The following is a 20,374-nucleotide window of genomic DNA, read 5'->3' as shown; positions in this document are numbered from 1 at the left end:
ATCGGGCCACAAAGGCTCATCTCTTATAAACGGGATTAAGTAGCCCTTTTAAAAGGCTTGATGGAAGGAGGTCACCTCCTCTTGCCCTTCTCATTTGCCCCATGTAACACCACAGTATTCTCTCCTTCCAGAGGATGCAGCCTCACTAGATACCAATGCCAGTGCCTTGATCTTGGACTTCCAGCCTCCAGAAATGTGAGAAAAAATTCATATATTTAATAACTTACCCAGTCTGTGGTATGCTGTTACAGCAGCACAAAATGGACCAAGACAAGTGGTGTTGTCTTAAAAATTATAAAATTGAATGAGATCAATAAGTGGCTATAAATGTAAGAATACATAGGATAGGCTATAAGATAGTCTAACATTTAAAGGTCTGGTAGAGTTGCAATCTTCACGAAAGATGAAGACAAATGAATAAGAAAGGTGGGGAAAATCCAAATTGGGAATGTGAGGTTTCAGAATACAAAAAAAGAAAGTGATTCAAGATGAGAGAGGGCAGGTACTTCAGGTACTTGTTTAATGCTTCTGAGGTTTGGCAAAGGGGTGAGTGTATGTAATTTAGCAAGAGCAGTTTCAGAGTAGATTGAAGCTAGATGGGAATGTACTTGAGATGTAACTGACAGGTAAAAATAATTTCAGCAAAAGGGTAGGCCATGAGGCAGGAAGTGGGAGGATATTTCAGAAACAGTGAGAAACTCACTTTTGCAGCATCATTGAGTAAATGTAGAAGAATAGAGAGTTATAATGTTGGAAGACTAATATGGTTATACTGAGGAATTCTTTAAAATCTGACTAAACATGTATGAATGTGAGCAAGATGGCTAAAAGTAAATAAATAAAAGTCTTGAACTTGAATGCGTTAAGTCCCATTGGTGTTGATAATTTATTGATGATAAAATCAGTTATATATATGTATAAGTTTTTACAGTATAATTTTACTTTTGTAAAAAGAAAAGTATGTTTTTACAAAATAGAAATTTGAAAGAATCAACACTGAGGTGTGAGCAAGAAATAAATTGTGGAAGATAGAATATTTCCTGGTTATCTGAAGGAAATACATGACTGGATAATTGGGGGGAATTGAGTAAAAGGCAATTTACAAAGTTGTGGTCAGAGCTTAGGAAAAATTTCAAGGGTAATGTTGTAACCTAGGGATAGTGATCAGCTCAAGACCTGAAGGGCCAAGAGGAGTGAGCAATTAATAGGAACCTAGAGAGCTGTGATGAGAAGACCACCTGCCAGGAGCTGTGGCATTTGGTGGCGGGGGTCACAGCCAACCCAGGCCATGTAGAAGAAGAAGAGCCAGGGAAGTACCCAAGCCTCAGTCTCCTCTGTCAGTGTCTCCTACTGATTAGTTAAGCCAGAAGCTACAGGCTAAGGAGTTGATACAGACCATATGGGTCAGCCTCTTGGGATTATGTCAAGGTGCAAATGGTTAGGAATAGACCTGGAAGGACAAACGAGAAATTTGCCGTATTTGAGGTTTAAATGTTTTTCTATTCTTTATTTTCTGGTGTATTTATGAATTTTTAAATGTGTATAAAAACATGAACTACTTTTGTAGTACTAAAATATTTTCAAGTCCAAAAGCTAAATATTAGACTAAAAACAGGAAGAACATTTCTGCATCTGTCACGGAGTTTCAACAAGATTATACACACCAAAATATAAGTAGTGTCAGGATTGGCAGTGCAAATGGAAAGGAGGTATTGTACTGCAAAGTCATTACAGAAGTACGTTGCAGGCATTTCCCTGGGATACAATAACCTAGGGGAAGAAGTGTCCAAGGATAATTTGATTCATTAGATCACTGGAAGAAGTGCTCCCACTCAGTGTCCCACACAGATATTCGTTTCTACCTGAACACTTATTATCTGAACGTTCTTTGCAAAATGTTTACTCAAAATTGACTATCAGAAGAGAAAACAGCTGTAATTAAAAATCCATCTGTGCGAATCTGTAAAACAATGTGTAAGTTGTTTGTAAGACTAGGTGAAAAAATACAGAATGTGCTGCAATTACGTCTCAACTGTTCTAAGAGGATTCCATTTCATACTTGAGTTCTTTAAAAATGTTGTCCATTGTTACTATCATCTCTGCACATTTTAAGAGGAAATTTCTTCTAATAAAGTGGAAACGTCTATGAAAAAAGTGGGTGAAACTAAAAGGCCCTAGAAATGTCCATGCATTCAAAATTTTTGTGATAAAGTATATATATAAAAATGAGTAAGTCAAACAAAAGCTTATCTATACATAGACTTCCATCTCTTCAGCATACTATTTTTATGCTAACTCTAAAAAATAATTGCTCAAGAACTTCCGTCTTAAAATATGTTGATAAAGAGATCTAAATATTTGCGTGAATATATAAATTAACTTCTTTTACAATCAACAAGCACATATGATACATAATACTTTATAATACAGTCATGCATAGCTTAACAATGGGTATATGTTCTGAGAAATGCATTCTTAGGCAATTTCGTCATTGAGCAAATGTCACAGGGTGTATTTACCCAAACCTAGACGGTATAGCCTACTACACATACAGCCTATTACTCCTAGGCTACAAACCTGTACAGCATGTAGGTATACTGAAAACGGTAGGCAATTGCAACAAAATGGTAAACATTCGTATATCTAAACACATCTCAACAGAGAAAAGGTAAAGTAAAAATACGGTATAGAAAATTTAAAACGATACATTTGTATAAGGCACTTATGAATGAAGCTTGCAGGCATGGAAATTGCTCTGGGTGAATCAATAAGTAGTAATGTGAATCAATAAGAGTGGTAAGTGAATATGGAGGCCTAGGACATGTATAATACTGTAGACTTTATAAACACTGTATATATAGGCTACACTAACACATCTTAGCTTACTGCAACTTGTTTACCTTATAAACTAAAATTTTAAAACCTTTTTTGACTATTTATTTATTTTTTTGAGACTGGGTCTCACTCTGTCACCCAGGCTGGAGTGCAGGGGCACAATCATGGCTCATTGCAGCCTTGACTGCCCGGTCTCAGGTGACCCTCCGACCTAAGCCTCCTGAGTTGCTAGTAATACAGGCATATGCCACCGTGCCTGGCTAATTTTTAAAAATATTTTTTGTAGAGACAGAGTTTTACCATGTTGCTGAGGCTGGTCTTGAACTCCTGGGCTCAAGTGATCTTTCCACCTTGGCCTCTCAAAGTGCTGGGATTACAAGTGTGAGCCACTGTGCTTGGCCTTTTTGACTCTTTTATAATAACACTTAGCTTAGACCTACACAGTTGTGTTCATCAATGGCACTGTCATCCACCTCCACATCTTGTCCCACTGGAAGGTGTTCAAGGGCGATAACATGCTATGGAGCTGTCAACTCTATCATACAATGCCTTCTTCTGGAATATCTCTTCAAGGACCTGACCAAGGCTGTTTTACAGTTAAGTTTTTTCACATATATGTAAAGGGAGTATACTCTAAAATGATGATTAAAAAAATAGAGTAGATATATAAAGCAGTAACGTAGTAATTTATCATTATCAAGTATAGGTACTATATGTAATTGTATGTGCTATACTTTTATACAATTGGCAGCACAATGGGTTTATTTACACTAGCATCACTACAAACATGTAACACACTGTTCTACATTACGATGGCTATGGTGTTACTAGGTGATAGGCATTTTTTAGTCCCATTATAATTTTATGAAACCATTATATATGTGGTCTATTGTTGACCAAAACACTGTTATGTGGTACATGACTGTGCATAAAGTCATATGTGAATTCACTATTTCAGCTTTAATATGTAAACAGTCATATGACGGTAGCATCCAAGAACTTGGGGGGAGTGATAAAAGACCCTTTGTGCTGAGAAGCCAGGGCTGAGGTGGATATTCTTCTGTGGTCTATTCTCAGGACCATTAGGACTGTTGCTTTTAGGCCTGAATGGTACACATCCAGAAGATTCTGACAAGTGAGTATGCCTCTAGACAAGGCCCAAGTGTCTAGAGATTGTAGCAGACCAGGAATGGGACAAGGCTAGTGATCACCAAGACATGGCCACATGGGAAGCATACTGTTTTGTGGGTACATGCCACATATGATGGTCTTACTGCTTTAAAAGAAGGTAAGAATGAATCTTCTCTTACTATCAGCTTAGCATAAAGGTTGACATTTTTAGAGACAATGGAGGAAATTAATACAGAAGAAAACCAGAAACTAAACCCAGAATATAAAAACAATTCCAGACTCTTGTCAAGGGAGAAGCCTGTCCCACTGGAGGATCATAAAACAAAGAGAATCTGCTATACAATTAGGGTCAGAAGCCTGCTATTTTCATTTACTCTAAACAAAGAAGTACCTCTTAGTAAAAATCTCTGCTATTGAGAGTTACCTGGATGACAGCATGTGGCGCTTAAAGGGTCAGAATGCTTGGTTGTCTTTCCTGATGTGCACGTTGCATATGGTGCAGTCGACCAGGCCTGGTATCTACTGCCCATACCTGCTGATTTGCTCCATCATCTGTCCTGAGAGGAACACAATTTTTGAGCTTATGAGTAAGTCAAGATCTGACCAATTAAACATCTAAATAGATGTATATTAATTATCCAAAAGGCCTATAAGACTTCCCCAGATTTCATCAGGTAGAATGAATTGTCCTCTCCTTTATATTTCCCCCAAGGGTCATTCCAAATTTGAAATTGAACCCACCTAGGGGTTTGTTTGGAAATGGTAGATTTTTTTTTTTTAACTAGGACTGAAGAAGATAATCAGCTTAGAATGGGTAGGAGCCAGGAATGCTAAATGTTTATAATACATAGTCATACACACACAATAAAGCATTTTCTTGCCCAAATGTCAAGGAAGCTACTATTAAGAAACATAACATGTAACACTTTGTTCATAGCATTTGAACAGAAACTATTGTATATTTTTAAAAATTTTACTTTAAGTTCTGGGATACATTAATACATATACCTATGGGTTTATTATATAAGTATATATGTGCTGTGGTGGTGTGCTGCACCTAAATCCATCATCTAGGTTTTAAGTCCTGTATGCATTAGGTATTCATCCTAATGCTCTCCCTCCCCTTGCCCCCCATCCTCCAACAGGCCCTGGTGTGTAATGTTCCCCTCTCTGTGTTCATGTGTTCCCATTGTTCAACTCCCAATTGTGAATAAGAACATGCAGTATTTGGTTTTCTGTTTCTGTACTAGTTTGTTGAGAGTGATGGTTACCAGCATCATCCACATCTCTGTGAAGGACATGAACTCATTCTTTTCATGGCTGCATAGTATTCCATGGTGTATATGTGCTACATTTTCTTTATCCAGTCTATTACTGATGGGCATTTGGGTTGGTTCCAAGTCTTTGCTATTGTAAATAGTGCTGCAGTAAATATACATGTGCATATGTCTTTACAGTAGATGGATTTGTAATCCTTTGGGTATATACTCAGTAATGAGATTGCTGGGTCAACTGGCCTTTCTGGTTGGAACATTTATTTGATTATTGTGAACTTCTTAAAAGAAAAGTACATGACACAACTTCATTTCCTTAGTTCATTGCCTAGTGCTAGGAATATGAAAGATATTACATGAGTATTTACTGAATTAGAGTTAATATTTAACAAGAAAATATTTGTTGAGTGCCCGCTCTGTACCAGACAATGTGCTTTGAGCTGAAGATAATTAGGTCAGCCTCCCACATCACTATTTTCTCCACCCACCAAAGTTTCTACAAGTGTACTTCGAACTCCCGAAGGCCTGTTAATTCTGATCTTCTTTATGTCTCAGTTTAAATGTCATTTCTGCAAGTGAAACTTTCCTTGATCCTCACAAATGATGTCATGAAGAATTAGGGCTGAGCAGAAAGCCAGAGGCTGGGGCTTTTGAAGTGTGGCAGGGTGGGCACACAGAGGTTGGGGGTAAAGATGTCAAAGCAGCTAAGACTTGACAGACCAAGATTCTGCAGAGGAAGAAACTGTAGAGAAGTGAGTCTGAAATGTGATGTGCAATTTTCCATTAAGAAATTTGACTACTTCTTTTTTTTTCTTTTCTTTCTTTTTTTTTTAATTGCATTTTAGGTTTTGGGGTACATGTGAAGAACATGCAAGATTGTTGCATAGGTACACACATGGCAGTGTGGTTTGCTACCTTCCTTCCCCTCATCTGTATCTGTCATTTCTCCCCATGCTATCTCTTCCCACCTCCTCACCCCCCACCCCTCCCCCATTTCCCCCCAACGGACCCCTGTGTGTAGTGCTCCCCTCCCTGTGTCCATGTGTTCTACAACCATCCAATTGACAAACCTGACAAAAACAAGCAATGGGGAAAGGATTCCCTGTTTAATAAATGGTGTTGGGAAAACTGGCTAGCCATGTGCAGAAAGCAGAAACAGGACCCCTTCCTGACACCTTACACCAAAATTAACTCCAGATGGATTAAAGACTTAAATATCAGACCTAACACCATAAAAACCCTAGAAGAAAATCTAGGCAAAACCATTCAGGACATAGGCATAGGCAAGGACTTCATGACCAAAACACCAAAAGCAATGGCAACAAAAGCCAAAATAGACAAACGGGACCTAATCAAACTCCACAGCTTCTGCACGGCAAAAGAAACAGTCAGTAGAGTGAGTCGGCAACCAACAGAATGGGAAAAAATTTTTGCAGTCTACCCATCTGACAAGGGGCTGATATCCAGAATTTACAAAAAACTAAAACAGATCTACAAGAAAAAAACAAACAAACCCATTCAAAAATGGGCAAAGGATATGGACAGACACTTTACAAAAGAAGACATACAGGAAGCCAACAAACATATGAAAAAATGCTCATCATCACTGGTCATTAGAGAAATGCAAATCAAAACCACATTGAGATACCATCTCACACCAGTTAGAATGGCGATCATTAAAAAATCTGGAGACAACAGATGCTGGAGAGGGTGTGGAGAAATAGGAACACTTTTACACTGTTGGTGGGAGTGCAAATCAATTCAACCATTATGGAAGACAGTGTGGCGATTCCTCAAGGACCTAAAAATAGAAATCCCATTTGACCCAGCAATCCCATTACTGGGTGTATATCCAAAGGATTATAAATCATTCTACTATAAGGACACATGCATATGAATGTTCATTGCAGCACTGTTTACAATAGCAAAGACCTGGAACCAACCCAAATGCCCATCGATGATAGACTGGATAGGGAAAATGTGGTACATATACACCATGGAATATTACGCAGCCATCGAAAACGATGAGTTCGTGTCCTTTGTAGGGACATGGATGAACCTGGAAACCATCATTCTCAGCAAACTGACACAAGAGCAGAAAATCAAACACCGCATGTTCTCACTCACAGGCGGGTGTTGAACAAAGAAATTTGACTACTTCTAAGCTGCACATGAGCTGGCAGAGTATCAAAATGCTAAACAGAAATCAGTCTGTGGGAGGCTGAAGATCTGAGCAGATTTCAACTTTTTGAAATACTGATATGATAGAGTTAATAAAAATACCATTTAAGATGGAGGGGACTGAGAATATTTCAAGCTTTTATTTGAGACTCCTAAAGAGCTATACCTTCCCTGGAAATAAGACCAAGCTAGTAGTATATCATCCCCAAGAAAGTGCAATGCCCAGCCCACATTGGAAATAATACCTCCATTCTCTTAGGATACAAGTCTAGGGGTTAAAATGCACACAGTGACGTAAGTTATTTCCCTATGTGAATGACCTCTGTGGGCATGACATTTCAATTTTCTCAAAGAGATAATCCAAAGCTGTTTTTTTCCTGCTGGAAGAAAATTAAATACATTTTGGAAGAAGATACTCTCACTAGAGCTTCTAAAATTTTTATCTTTGTTGTCTATCATTCAAGCAAAAAATCTATCCCAAAAATGGGGCCAAATAAACAAAATTTAGACACTGCAAAAAATTTTTAAGAAAAATAGAGGAATAATATGAAGAATCACAACAGAAAGCTACATATAGAACAAAGAGAGAAGGGAGAAAATATATCAAAAGAATCAAGTTGAAATATTAGAAATGAAAAATAAAGAATTCACTTGATAGGGTTAATTTTAGATTGAAATGGCAGAAATAAAGATCAGTAACTGAAAGATAGGTCAGTAGAAAACATATTAAAAGAGTGCAAGAGATATATAGGAAATTGTGAAAACATCCATCATATATGCAATTGATGTCCAAGAAAACAGGATGAGGACAATGGGGTAGAAGAAATAGTCACTAATAAACCTCCAAACAGATGAAAAACCATGAGCTACAAATTAAAGAAACTGCAAATTCCAAACATAATAGGTGCAAAAGCAGCCACACTTATGCAAATCATAAAAAGACTACACAAAGTCAAAAACAAAAGAAACTTGTTAAAAGCTTCCAGGGCGAGATAAAAGACATACTCCCCCTTAAAAAAGGGAGAAGAAAAGAAAAAGATACTTGACTTTTCAAAAGACATGATGATAAAACTGTAACAGTTTTGAGAAACAAGTAAGAAATACTATTTGTTTACATGGGAAGGTAGGTGATGCTACTGTTAACACTACCTATAGCCACAGATATAAGTGGAAAGCAAATAGCTGTCTTATAGAATCATTTTTAAAACTTTATTGAATTGTAATTGATATACACATGACTTAAATATACAGGTTGATTACTTTTGACAGATACAAACACCTGTATAACGTGCCCACCAACCATAATACAATGATTTCATCACCCCTAAGAAGTTACCTCTACACCCTTGCTTCAGTCTCCTCTGATACAATGCTACAGGTGTTTCACAGAAAGTCTGTGACCTCATAAGTTCCATCCATTTCAGATGAGGAACATTTTCCCGAAATTTATGAACCTTTTAACAACACAACAGGTCAAGATCATTTTAAATTTCTCCCAGTTGAAATTCCTGCCTTTTAAGTAGCAATCTATAATCTGTAGTAAATGGGACCTTAAAAATCTTTTGAAAGAAATTTGATTTTTTCTAACAGGGTTACTATCATTATTGATCCTTATTTACTGACTCACTTTGGGCAAAATACTTTTGATCATTCCTGATATTCTTTTCCCCTCTTCCAGAGGGTGTATTAGGGTTCTCTAGAAGGAGGGAACTAATAGAATATATGTATATGCTAAAGCAAGTTTATTAAGAAGAATTGATTCACATGATCACAAGGTAAAATCCTACAATAGGCAGTCTGCAAGTTGAGGGGAAATGAAGCCAGTGGTGGATCTGTCTGTATCCCAAACCCTCAAAAGTAGGGAAGCCGACAGTACAGCTTACCATCTGGGGCCAAAGGCCCAAGAGCCCCTGACAAACCACTGGTGTAAGTCAAAGAGTCCAAAAGCTGAAAAACTTGAAGTCTGTTGTTTGAGGGCAGGAAGCATCCAGCACGGGAGAAAGATGGAAGACCAGAAGACTGAGCAAATCTGCTCTTCCATGTTCTCCTGCCTGCTTTAGTCTAGCTGTGCTGACAACTAATTAGATGGCACCCAGCAGATTGAGAGTGGGTCTGCCTCTCCCAATCCACTGACTCAAATGTTAATGTCTTTTGGCAACACCCACACAGACACACCCAGAACAATACTTTGCATGCTTCAATCCAATAAAGTTGACACTCAATATTAGCCATCACAGAGGGGCATCCTCTAGTGTAACACATCTGGCATCTTTCCAAGTCTTCACTCCCTCCTCTCCTGGAAGGAGTAAATTAGCTGATGGTGACTTTTTAGGGGAAAACTAGATATGCAATTGAATTCATTTTCTAGAGCTACCACAACAATGCGTCAATTTATTCTCATAGTTCTGGAGGCTGGAAGTCCAAGATCAAGGTTTCAACAGGGTTGACTCTCCTTGGTAAGCGCTGTGAGGGAGAATCTGTACTAGGCCTTTCCCCTCGCCTCTCGTGTTTTTCTGTTGGTCTTTGGTGTTCCTTGGCTTGTAAAGCATCAACCAGATTTCTGTCTTTATCTTCACATGGAGTCCTTCCAATGTGTAGCCTACATCCAAAATTTCCCTTTCAACAAGCACATCAGTCATGTTGGTTTAGGGGCCTACCCTACTCCAGTATGGCTTCATCTTAACAAATTGTATCTACACCAAACCTATTCCAAAACAAAGTCATATTCTGACGTACAGGTGATTAAAACTCAATATATGAATTTGAGAGGAACACAGTTCACTTGCAAACAGCATCTCAGCCCTTCTTCCTTCTTTCTGTTGGGAGCAAGCCTTCACTCAATGTTCTTGACTGCTCTTGGACATACTGTAAGCTCTTGGGTAAAGGCTGACTCTCATTGTGAAGACCTGAGTGTCTGCCCAGAGACAATATTTTCAGTGACAGAAAGAAAGGGTGTCAAATTCTGGGATTCAGAACACAAAAACATATGTGTCCATGAACATAAACCACATACTCTAATATCAACTCTTTTATTTCTACAGGCAATATTTTGCTCTTACCGACACCTTCTCTTTTTTTCATTCTTCAGTTGATGGATTTAACTGAAGTGCATCTGGCACTGTTACAGTCCTTTTGGGAGAGGATTTATATTTAAATCCCAAAAGGACTGTAACAGTGCCAGATGCAGCCATACCCTCTACATCTGGGTGACTGAATTAATTGAACCCCTTAGAGTTAAAGAACAAAGGACAAATTTCTGCATGAACTTATCATAATCAATTGGGAAACACTTAAGCCTCTAGACAAAAGAGACTTAGATTAAGGTAGATTAATATGTGATATATCTTTCTTTTGAGAGAAGGAAAAGGAGGGCAGGAAGCTGACCATTTAGATAGGTACACAGTGAGGGCCACACCAAGTCTTTTGGAGTACTAGTCCTCACAAAGAGGTGACATTTATGAGGTGACCATATCGAGAAAAGAAACAGAGTAGAAGAAACAGTTTTGAGAGAAATACGATAAATCTGGTCACATCAGGCTGAGTGTGAGGGTCCTAGGAAAAAAAGCCAATGAAATCTATCTGTCCTCCAAGGAAGGTTGCATTTGGAGATAGGGATACTGTTAACCATGCAGGAGAAACCGACCCCATGGAAGAGAATGAGGTTACACTTGGGGATCATGGGGAATGGGGATAAGAACAGAGATCTGAGAATGTACCCTGGTGAAGAGTGAAGTGCAGAGGGTGAGATGAAAAGAAGGGCTGCCAAAAACAGTCCATGAAAACCTTCAGCCACCAGAGTTCAGTGTTCTCACCATGATTGCTAAGATGGTTCTTTCTTAGACTGAAATCACACCTGAGTCACCTCTCTTTGCAAAAGGCCATATCTGTGTAAACTTTAGCCCTGTAATTATTGCATTGGGGGGATTATAGGCCCATAGGTGACACAAGTAAAGAGGTAAAAACAGGGAAACAGGATCAGAAAAATTGCACATTATAGCTTCCAGACAGAAGAAGAGAAGATTTCCTTGATCTGGTCAGTGAAGAACCCAGGAATGGGAGGTCAGATTGTAAAATGGTTTCTCCCTACTGTCTTGGGATCTGTATGACATTATTACTATGCTAACAATGCAAATATATCAACTAAGGTGTTAATCAGAAATTGCGGAAGAAGCATTGGAGGCAGGGAATCAATTTAGAAACAATTGCCATAACTGAACTGGGTCACAAAAAAGGGCAGTGGAAGAAACAGTGATGATGGACACCTTTTTGAGAGACACTATAAAAATGTGTGGCAGATATATTTTTTGCCTGGATCATAATTTCATGTCTCATATCTATAAGCTATTGGTCAAAGAAAGTCTCACTATCTAAAGAAATGTCTGCTTTCAAAGTCCAACTCTAGTGCTCATCTGCTAAGGCTTCATGTATAAAAAGAGTTAGCTAGGATTTGTTCAGAGTTTCTTCTATGTTATGCGGGTTGTATCTCTCAATGGCCAAATACAAGAATCACAATTTTTGCTCTGGCTTAAATAAAAGAAAAAGAAATAGAAGCTTTTCTGAGACACTCACATTGCCATTTTCAGAAGTTTAAGCATTTATGGAGCATAGCAGAGTAGTAACTTCAACTGCCTGACTTGTCAACATTACCATTGATTACACATCTATTGGAAATTCCTTTCCCAGATGTTGTTTTATAAGATGGGATTTAGAAAAAGTTGATCTCTGATTGAAATATGTCTCTTTGTGTCTTTATTCAGTTAGAACTCTGTAATTGGCAAATGGGGGACATTTTATTAGAAACTGTTTTCTGAGGTATTCTAACCTTGAAAAATCCATGTTTAATTTGATTTCAGGCTGGGCGCAGTGGCTCATACCTATAATCCTGGCACTTTGGGAGGCCAAGGCAGGCAGATTGCTTGAGCTCAGGAGTTCAAGACCAACATGGTGAAACCACATCTCTACTAAAAATACAAAAACTAGCTGGGTGTGGTGGTGCACACCTGTAATCCCAGCTACTCCAGAGGCTGAGGCCGGAGAATTGCTTGAACCCAGGAGGAGGAGGTTATAGTGAACCGGAATGAGATCATGCCACTGCACTCCAGCCTGGGCAACAGAACAAGACTCAGTCTCAAAAAAAAAAAAAAAAAAAAAAATTTCACTCCAGCAATGTCCACATAAATTAGACATTTAACTCTGTAAATGGAAGGAAGCATTGGCTTTCTACATTTATGTAAGTTCTTCACTATATAAGTGATACAGTTAATGATAAGTAGATTATTAAGCACAAATGTCTCCCAAATCATCGGTTTTGTTATTTCTGGATTATACCTAATTTAATTCAGGAAAACCAATGTGTTTTTGCCAACAGTTTTCTCATGGCCTCTTTCACCTCCTTATTTCTGAGACTGTAGATGAGGGGGTTCAGCATAGGAATCACCACCGTGTAGATCACAGATGCCACCTTGACCTGATCCGCTGAATAGCTTGACTTGGGCATTACATAAACAAACAAAACGGTCCCATAGAACAACGTGACTGCAGTGAGGTGGGAAGTGCAGGTGGAGAAAGCCTTGTTCCTTCCCTCAGTAGAGCGCATCTTCAGGATGGAGTGGAGGATGTAGATGTAGGACACGATTATGGTAAATAGCGTGCTGATAAGGACAGATGCAGAGGTGATAGCGGGGGATATTTCAGCAATGTAAACATGACCACAAGAAAGCTTCAAGAGTGGGAAGAGGTCACAGAAAAAGTGGTTGATTTTATTTGGACCACAGAAGGGCAGGTTCATCAAACAGCCTGTAAAAGACGAAGTGTTCATGCATCCACCCAGGTAGGAGGCTCCCAGTAGGAGGAAGCAGACGGTTGGGGACATTTGGATGGAGTAAAGTAGGGGAGAGCAGATAGCCACATAGCGATCATAGGCCATAGTGGCCAGCAGGAAGCACTCTGTGGTTCCAAACATCACATCAGAGCCAAGCTGTGCTATACAGCCGGTGACGGGAATAGTCGTTTTCTCTCTTAAGAAACTGATGAGCATGATTGGTGTAACGGATGTGGAATACCCAATGTCCACAAGGGCCAAATGACTGAGAAAAAGGTACATTGGGGTGTGAAGCTGTGGGCTGCTTCGGATTAAGAAGATTATGCTAATATTTCCCACTATGGTAACTATATAAACTGCTAGAAAAACCATGAAGAAAACAGCACATAGCATAGGGTTGTCTGTTAATCCCAAAAGAATGAACTCTGTCACTGTTGAATTGTTTTCAGTCTCCATCTATCCATTTAATGGTGCCTATTAAAACAAGACCAGAGGAAATTAAATTGGTCGAAATGACCCCACAGTTAATGTATATGCCTAAATATGATCTTATCATCATTCAATTTTTAATATAGTAACTTTGCCTTATAGAATATTTTGTGCAAATTTTCCTTTCAGATTTCGTTAAATAAAACTGAAAACTCAATTATCTTGGGATCCAGATATTTTACCCCTATTTGTATATTTAGAGTAAGTCTAATCACCATGTGCACAGGAGATATGTAAAAGGATATTTACAACAACATTAAAATAACATAAACTGTTAATAACATATTAATAAATGTTCATAGAAAAGTAAACTCTAGGCCAGACATAGGGCTCATGCCTGTAATCCCAGCACTTTGGGAGACTGAGATGGATGGATCATGATAACACAAAATTAGTCAAGTGTGGTGGTGGGCATCTGTAATCCCAGCTACTTGGGCAGCTGAGGCAGGAGAATCACTTGAACCCAGGAGGCAGAGGATGCAGTGAGCTGAGATTGTGCCACTGCACGCCAGCCTGAGCAAGAGAGCAAAACTACCATCTCAAAAATAGAAAAAAAAAAAAGATCAACTCTTAATTTTCCATGCCCATCCCAAATGTATCTTTTCCAGTGGTTATATAATTAATCGGGCCTAAAAAATTGACTTTGACATCTCTTTCTTTCTGACTTGCTCCTTTCCGTAGAGTACAAAAACCACATCCTTAGTTATAATAATTGACAAGAGCTAGATGATGTCTGCAATCAAGAGGAAGAAGTCAAACAATTTTTATTATTGTTAAAAGCTAAGCATCCTAGATACTTTGTAAAATATCCCAAGACTTATCTTCTACACCATACCTTGTCATACATATGAGATTGTGTGAAGCAATAAGGAAAACTTAGGTATCATTGTGAACTAGGATTAAATGGAAAGAGAATGGAACTATTTGGGGATCTGTCTAGGTAAGTTTTAGCTTCACCAGTTCTAAAAAGCAACTATAGAGAATAAGTGTGGCAGTATTTGATGGGGCTGGGGATTTAAACAGGTAGGGGAAGAAGTAGCCAGAGAGGAAAGGCAGGAAGTTATACTGAAAAAACGATTAATTGACATTTCAAAATAATGGTTCCTTTGTTCAAAATACAGCACATGATCTAGGAAAGGGGAGAATAGATAAGTTATATTCATTCTTTCCCATGACTCTGATCTAAAGGCCAACATACTATTTAGAATAATTTGCTTTTTCTTCAAGAAATCCTACTTGAAGATTAAGAAAACATAATAAATATCAGCAACCATGCTCTTACCCAAACACATTCTATCAAATTTCATTTGATCTCAGTTTCATGAGAATCATGACAACAGTATGCTCTAGTGTGAATAATACTAAGATTGTGTGCCTGAATTATTAAATTCTGGCTTTTTTTATCTGGGCAAACACCCAAACCAGATATGAATTTAATATTTTTAAAGAAAATAATAATAAAAAAGAAAATAAATGCATGGAAGACACAAATGTTTTCAAAGTTGAGTATGGTTGCCAGCATGGAAGACAAAATGATGTGCAGGAACACCATGGATTTGCAGCCATGCGAACCTGGGATCAGAGTTTTTAGTTCTGCCTCTCACAGTCTATGCAATCACAGGCAGGTTACAAATCTTTCTGATCTTCTGTTTACTTACCTATAAAAGGGAGATAATAATACATACCTCATATGATTCTTGTGTTAAAATATACAATGTGGGAAGAATACCAAGCACTGCTTACACAATAAGTAGATGCTAAATTACTAAATATTTGCTTGAAATAATCAACCTGTAACTTCTGGTACATATAAAATAATCAAATATTCCTGAATCCTTAAAAAATAAGTATAAACTTGTGATACATTTATTGTAACACTGGAGATAGATTCAAAGGAATTGTTATTCTAATCAAGGCTATATTTAAGTGAGATTTGGGTCATCTGGGATATTATTCACTTCAACTGTAATTACAAATTAATCACTTCGCTTGGTTTGGAAAATTACACTGAGAATCCACTGGGACAAAGAAATTATATGAACACATCTATTAGGACAGCGAAATAACCTGTCCACATGATTATATAAAGGCTTATGAATGAAGTATTTTCTAAACACCCAAGGGTTCCATGCATTTTTAAATTTGGTGATTTGAAAAAAAAAATTATAACATTTTACCATTAATGAAGCTGAGTTTCAGATCAACATGATTAATATGGTTGCAGCAATTTGAGGCCCTTCTGAAATGTGGCTGTATTCAGTGGCCCAGGTTTTAAGGTCACCTATGTTTAGAAATCATCTAGGTTTGCCAGAAGAGTTTAGTTTACAACCATGCATAGAATAGAACTGAAATATTATTTTCAGCATGATGAGTAGCATACACTTAAAAAATTATTTGTGCTTTCCACATCTTATAGACTTGTTCTAGGACACTTGATATATACACCACACTTGGTAATGGTAGATATTTCTCACACACACACTCTTCCCTATCCTCATTGCCCACTCTAATCCACTCATATATATGCTTTCTAGCAGAACAATTATGCTTACACTAACATTTTTTGTGACCCTGTCACATACAGCTGCCACATTGACTGGCAGGTTGCCATGGCACAACTGGCTGTCATGGTGTTCCTGAACTATGGCTACATAACAGAGCATTCTCTAGGTTTAAGGCCAAGCTCCTATGGTCTTGTCCTTGAAGAGTCCCTAAGCCAGCCCTTCCACATCAGGAGGATCTAACAGCTCAAACATATATGGGTCTAATTTCATTATTTTGCATGCAGCTTTTTCAGTTTTATCAGCATCATTTGTTGAAGAGAGTTTTTTCTTCCCCCTATTGGTTAGTCATGGCACCCTGCATAAAGATCATTTGAGCATATATGCCTGAGTTTTATCTGGAATTCCTATCTATTCTGGTTTCTGTCTCTCTTTATGCCAGTATCATACCAGTTCAATTACAGTAGTTTTGTATTTTGACATCACGAAGTGTGATGCCTCCAGCTTTGTTCTTTCTGAAGATTGTTTTGGCTGTTTGGGATATTTTATGGTTCCATACAAACTTTGGGATACAATTTTCAATTTCTGTAAAGAATTCCATTGGGATTTTGATAGGGATTTCCTTAAATATGTAAATCATTTTCTGAAGTCTTAACAATATTAAGACTTCCAATTCATGAACACAAGATGTCTTTTCATTGTTTTTGTCTTCTAAACTTTCATTCATCTGTGTTTTGTTTTTTAAGTCTACAAGTTTTTCACTTCCTTAAATTTAATCCTGCGTATTTCACTCTTTTTAATGTTTTTGGAAATGGGATTGTTTTCCTAATTTCTTTTTCGGATAATTCATTGTGTCTAGAAAAGCAATTGACTTTGAAGTCATGATTTTGTATTCTACCAATTTAATGACTTCACTTATTGGTTCTGATTGTTGGTTTTTGGTTGACTATTAATGGTCTTCCACATACAAGATCATGTTGTAGGCTTACAGAGATAATTTTACTTCTTCCTTTTATATTTTGATGGCTTTATTTCTTTTCTTACTTCTTTGCTCAGTATTTCCAGTACTGTGTTGAGTAAAACTGGTAAAAGTGAATATACTTGCCTTGTTCCTGACCTTAGAAAAAATGCCTTTAGTTTTTCATCAGTTAGTATGATGTTAATTATGAGTTTATAACATTTGGCCTTCACTATGTTGAAGTAAATTCCTTCCATAGCTAGCTCGTTGAGAGTTTTTCTCATGAAAGTGTGTTGAATTGGGCCGGGCGCGGTGGCTCAAGCCTGTAATCTCAGCACTTTGGGAGGCCGAGGCGGTTGGATCACGAGGTCAAGAGATCGAGACCATCCTGGTCAACATGGTCAAACCCTGTCTCTACTAAAATTACAAAAAATTAGCTGGGCATGGTGGCACGTGCCTGTAATCCCAGCTACTCTGGAGGCTGAGGTAGGAGAATTGCCTGAACCCAGGAGGCGGAGGTTGCGGTGAGCCGAGATCGCGCCATTGCACTCCAGCCTGGGTAACGAGCGAAACTCCGTCTCAAAAAAAAAAAAAAAAAAAAAAAAGAAAGTGTGTTGAATTTTGTCAAATAATTTTTCTACATCTATTAATTCTTTTTTATTCATTTTTGGGGGTTTTTTTGAGACAGGGTCTCACTTTCTTCCCCAGGTTGAGTGCAATGGTGCCATCACTGCTCACCATAGCCTCGACCTCCTCCCAAATGATCCTCCTACCTTAGCCTCCCAAGTCGCTGGGACTATAGGCATGTGCCACCATGCCCGATGAATTTTTTGTTTTGTTTTTTTTCTAGAGATGGGGGTGGGGGGGTCTCACTATGTTGCCCAGGCTGGTCTTGAATTCTGGACTCAAGCAGTCAGTCCACCTCAGCCCCTCAAAGTGCTGGAATTACAGGTACGAGTCAACGTGCCCAGCTTTTTTTTTTTTTTTTTTGATTCTTTATTCTGTATCACATTGGTGTATCATGTTGATCAATCTGTGTATGTTGAATCAACCCTGCATGCCAGGGATAGATTCTATTTGTTTATGGCATAGAATTCTTTTTTTTTTTTTTTTCTTTTTTTGAGACAGAGTTTCACTCTTGTTGCCCAGGCTGGAGTGCAGTGGTGTTAGCTCATTGCAACCTCTGCCTTCTGGATCAAGTGATTAACCTGCCTCAACCTCCCAAATAGCTGAGATTACAGGCGCCTGGCACCACACTCTGCTGATTTTTGTATTTTTAGTAGAGATGGGGTTTCATCATGTTGGCCAGGCTGATCTGGAACTCCTGGCCTCAAATGATCCACCTGCCTTGGCTTCCCAAAGTGCTGGGATTACAGGTGTGAGCCACTGCAACTGGCCAAAATTCTTTCTTTACTAAATGTGCTGTTGAATTTAGTTTGTTAGGAATTTGTTGAGAATTTTTGCATCTATGGTCACTTGGAACTTTGGAATGTAGTTATATTTTCTGGCAGTGTTTTTGTCTGGCTTTGGTATCAGGATAATGCTGACCTCATAAAATGAATTTGGAAGTATTCACTTTTCAATTTTCAGAAGAGTTTGAGAAGGATTGGTGTTAATTCTTCTCTAAATATTAGGTAGAATGCACCATTGAAGTCCAGGTATTTTATTGGCGGGAGGTTTTTGATTACTGATTTAATCTCCTTACTTACTGGCTCATTCAGATTTTCTGCTTATTTATATTCAGTTTGGGCAAATTGTTTGTTGCTGGTGTACGACTGTTCAAAGCAGTCTCTTAGGATCTGTTTTATTTCTGTGGAATCAATTATAATGTTTATCCTTATTTCTAATGTTACTCATTTGAAACTTCCCTCATTCTTTTCTTAGTCTAGCTAAAGGTTTGTCAGTTTCATCTACCTTTTTAAAAATCCACTATTAATTTTGTTGATCTTTTCCTCTTTTCTATTTCATGTATTTCTGCTCCAATCTTTGCCATTTTCTTCCTTTTGCTAACTATGGGCTTAATTTGCTTCTCTTTTTCTACTTCCTTGAGGTGTAAAGCTAGGTTAATTCAGGCCCTCATTTTTAATATAGGCAGTTGTCACTATAAAATTCCCTTTTAGTACTGTTTTGGCTGCATTCTATAAGTTTTTGTACATTCTATTTTGTTTTCATTTGTCCCAAGATATTTTTATCTGTCTTTTTGATTTCCTCTTTGACTCACTGGTTATTCAACAGTGTGCTATTTAATCTCCATATATTTTTTGATTTTTCAGTTTTCCTTCTGTTATCGATTTCTACTTTTATTTCATTGTGATCCAAAAAGATATGTGTTAAGATTTCAATCTTTTAAAATTTGTTAAAACTTATTTTGTGACCAAACAAAATAAATTCTATATTATGTTTCATGTGCACTTGAGAAAACTATGAATTTTTGATGCTGTTGGTTGGAATGTTTTGTATGTCAGGAAAATTTGGTGTATAGTGTTGTTCAAGCCTCCTGTCTCCTTAATGATTTTTCTCTCTAGATATTCTAACCATTATTGAGGGTGGCTATTGAAGTCTTCTACGATTATTGCATTAATTTATATTTTAGGTGCTCTAGTGTTGTGTGCATGTATTTATGATTGTTACATTTTCCTGATACATTGGCCCTTTTATTATTTATTTATTTATTTATTTATTTATTTAGAGACAGAGTCTCACATTGTCTCCTGGGTTGGAGTGCAATGGCGCTATCACAGCTTGCTGCAACCTCTGCCTCCTGGGTTCATGCGATTCTCCTGCCTCAGCCTCCCAAGTAGCTGGGATTGCAGATGCACAGCACCACATCCGGCTAATTTTTGGTGTTTTTAGTAGAGATGGGGTTTCACTATGTTGGCCAGACTGGTCTTGAACTCCTGACCTCATGATCTGCCTGCCTTGGCCTCCCAAAGTGCTGGGATTATAGGAGTGAAGCCACCACACCCGACCTGCCCTGCTATTATTATATAAGGACCTTCTTTGATTCTTGTAACAGTTTCTGACCCAAAATCTGATATAAGTATGGTCAACCCGTACTGGAAATTCTAGCCAGAGCAATCAGGAAAGAAAAAAAAATAAAGGGTATTCAAATAGGAAAGGAGGAAGTCAAATTGTCTCTATTTGCAGATGTCATGATTGTATATCTAGAAAACCCCATCATCTC

General features: G+C 38.0%; 1 protein-coding gene across 1 annotated transcript; it reads right to left on the bottom strand.

Annotated features, from left to right (window-relative positions):
• Positions 1-12,759: 12,759 nt before the first annotated feature.
• Positions 12,760-13,698, bottom strand: LOC101041033 (olfactory receptor 5P4). Its single transcript, XM_003919804.3, has one exon. It carries the CDS (start codon positions 13,696-13,698, stop codon positions 12,760-12,762), a length of 939 nt encoding a protein of 312 aa, XP_003919853.3.
• Positions 13,699-20,374: the final 6,676 nt, after the last annotated feature.

This window comes from Saimiri boliviensis, chromosome 6, assembly GCF_048565385.1.
Source record: "Saimiri boliviensis isolate mSaiBol1 chromosome 6, mSaiBol1.pri, whole genome shotgun sequence".
NCBI lineage: Eukaryota > Metazoa > Chordata > Mammalia > Primates > Cebidae > Saimiri > Saimiri boliviensis.
Note: the sequence above shows the minus strand (reverse complement) of the source record. Positions and strands in the feature narration are given on the sequence as shown.

Bases quoted from the DNA above. Each gene is read 5' to 3' on its own strand.
- LOC101041033 (XM_003919804.3), bottom strand. From the start codon at position 13,698: ATGGAGACTGAAAACAATTCAACAGTGACAGAGTTCATTCTTTTGGGA.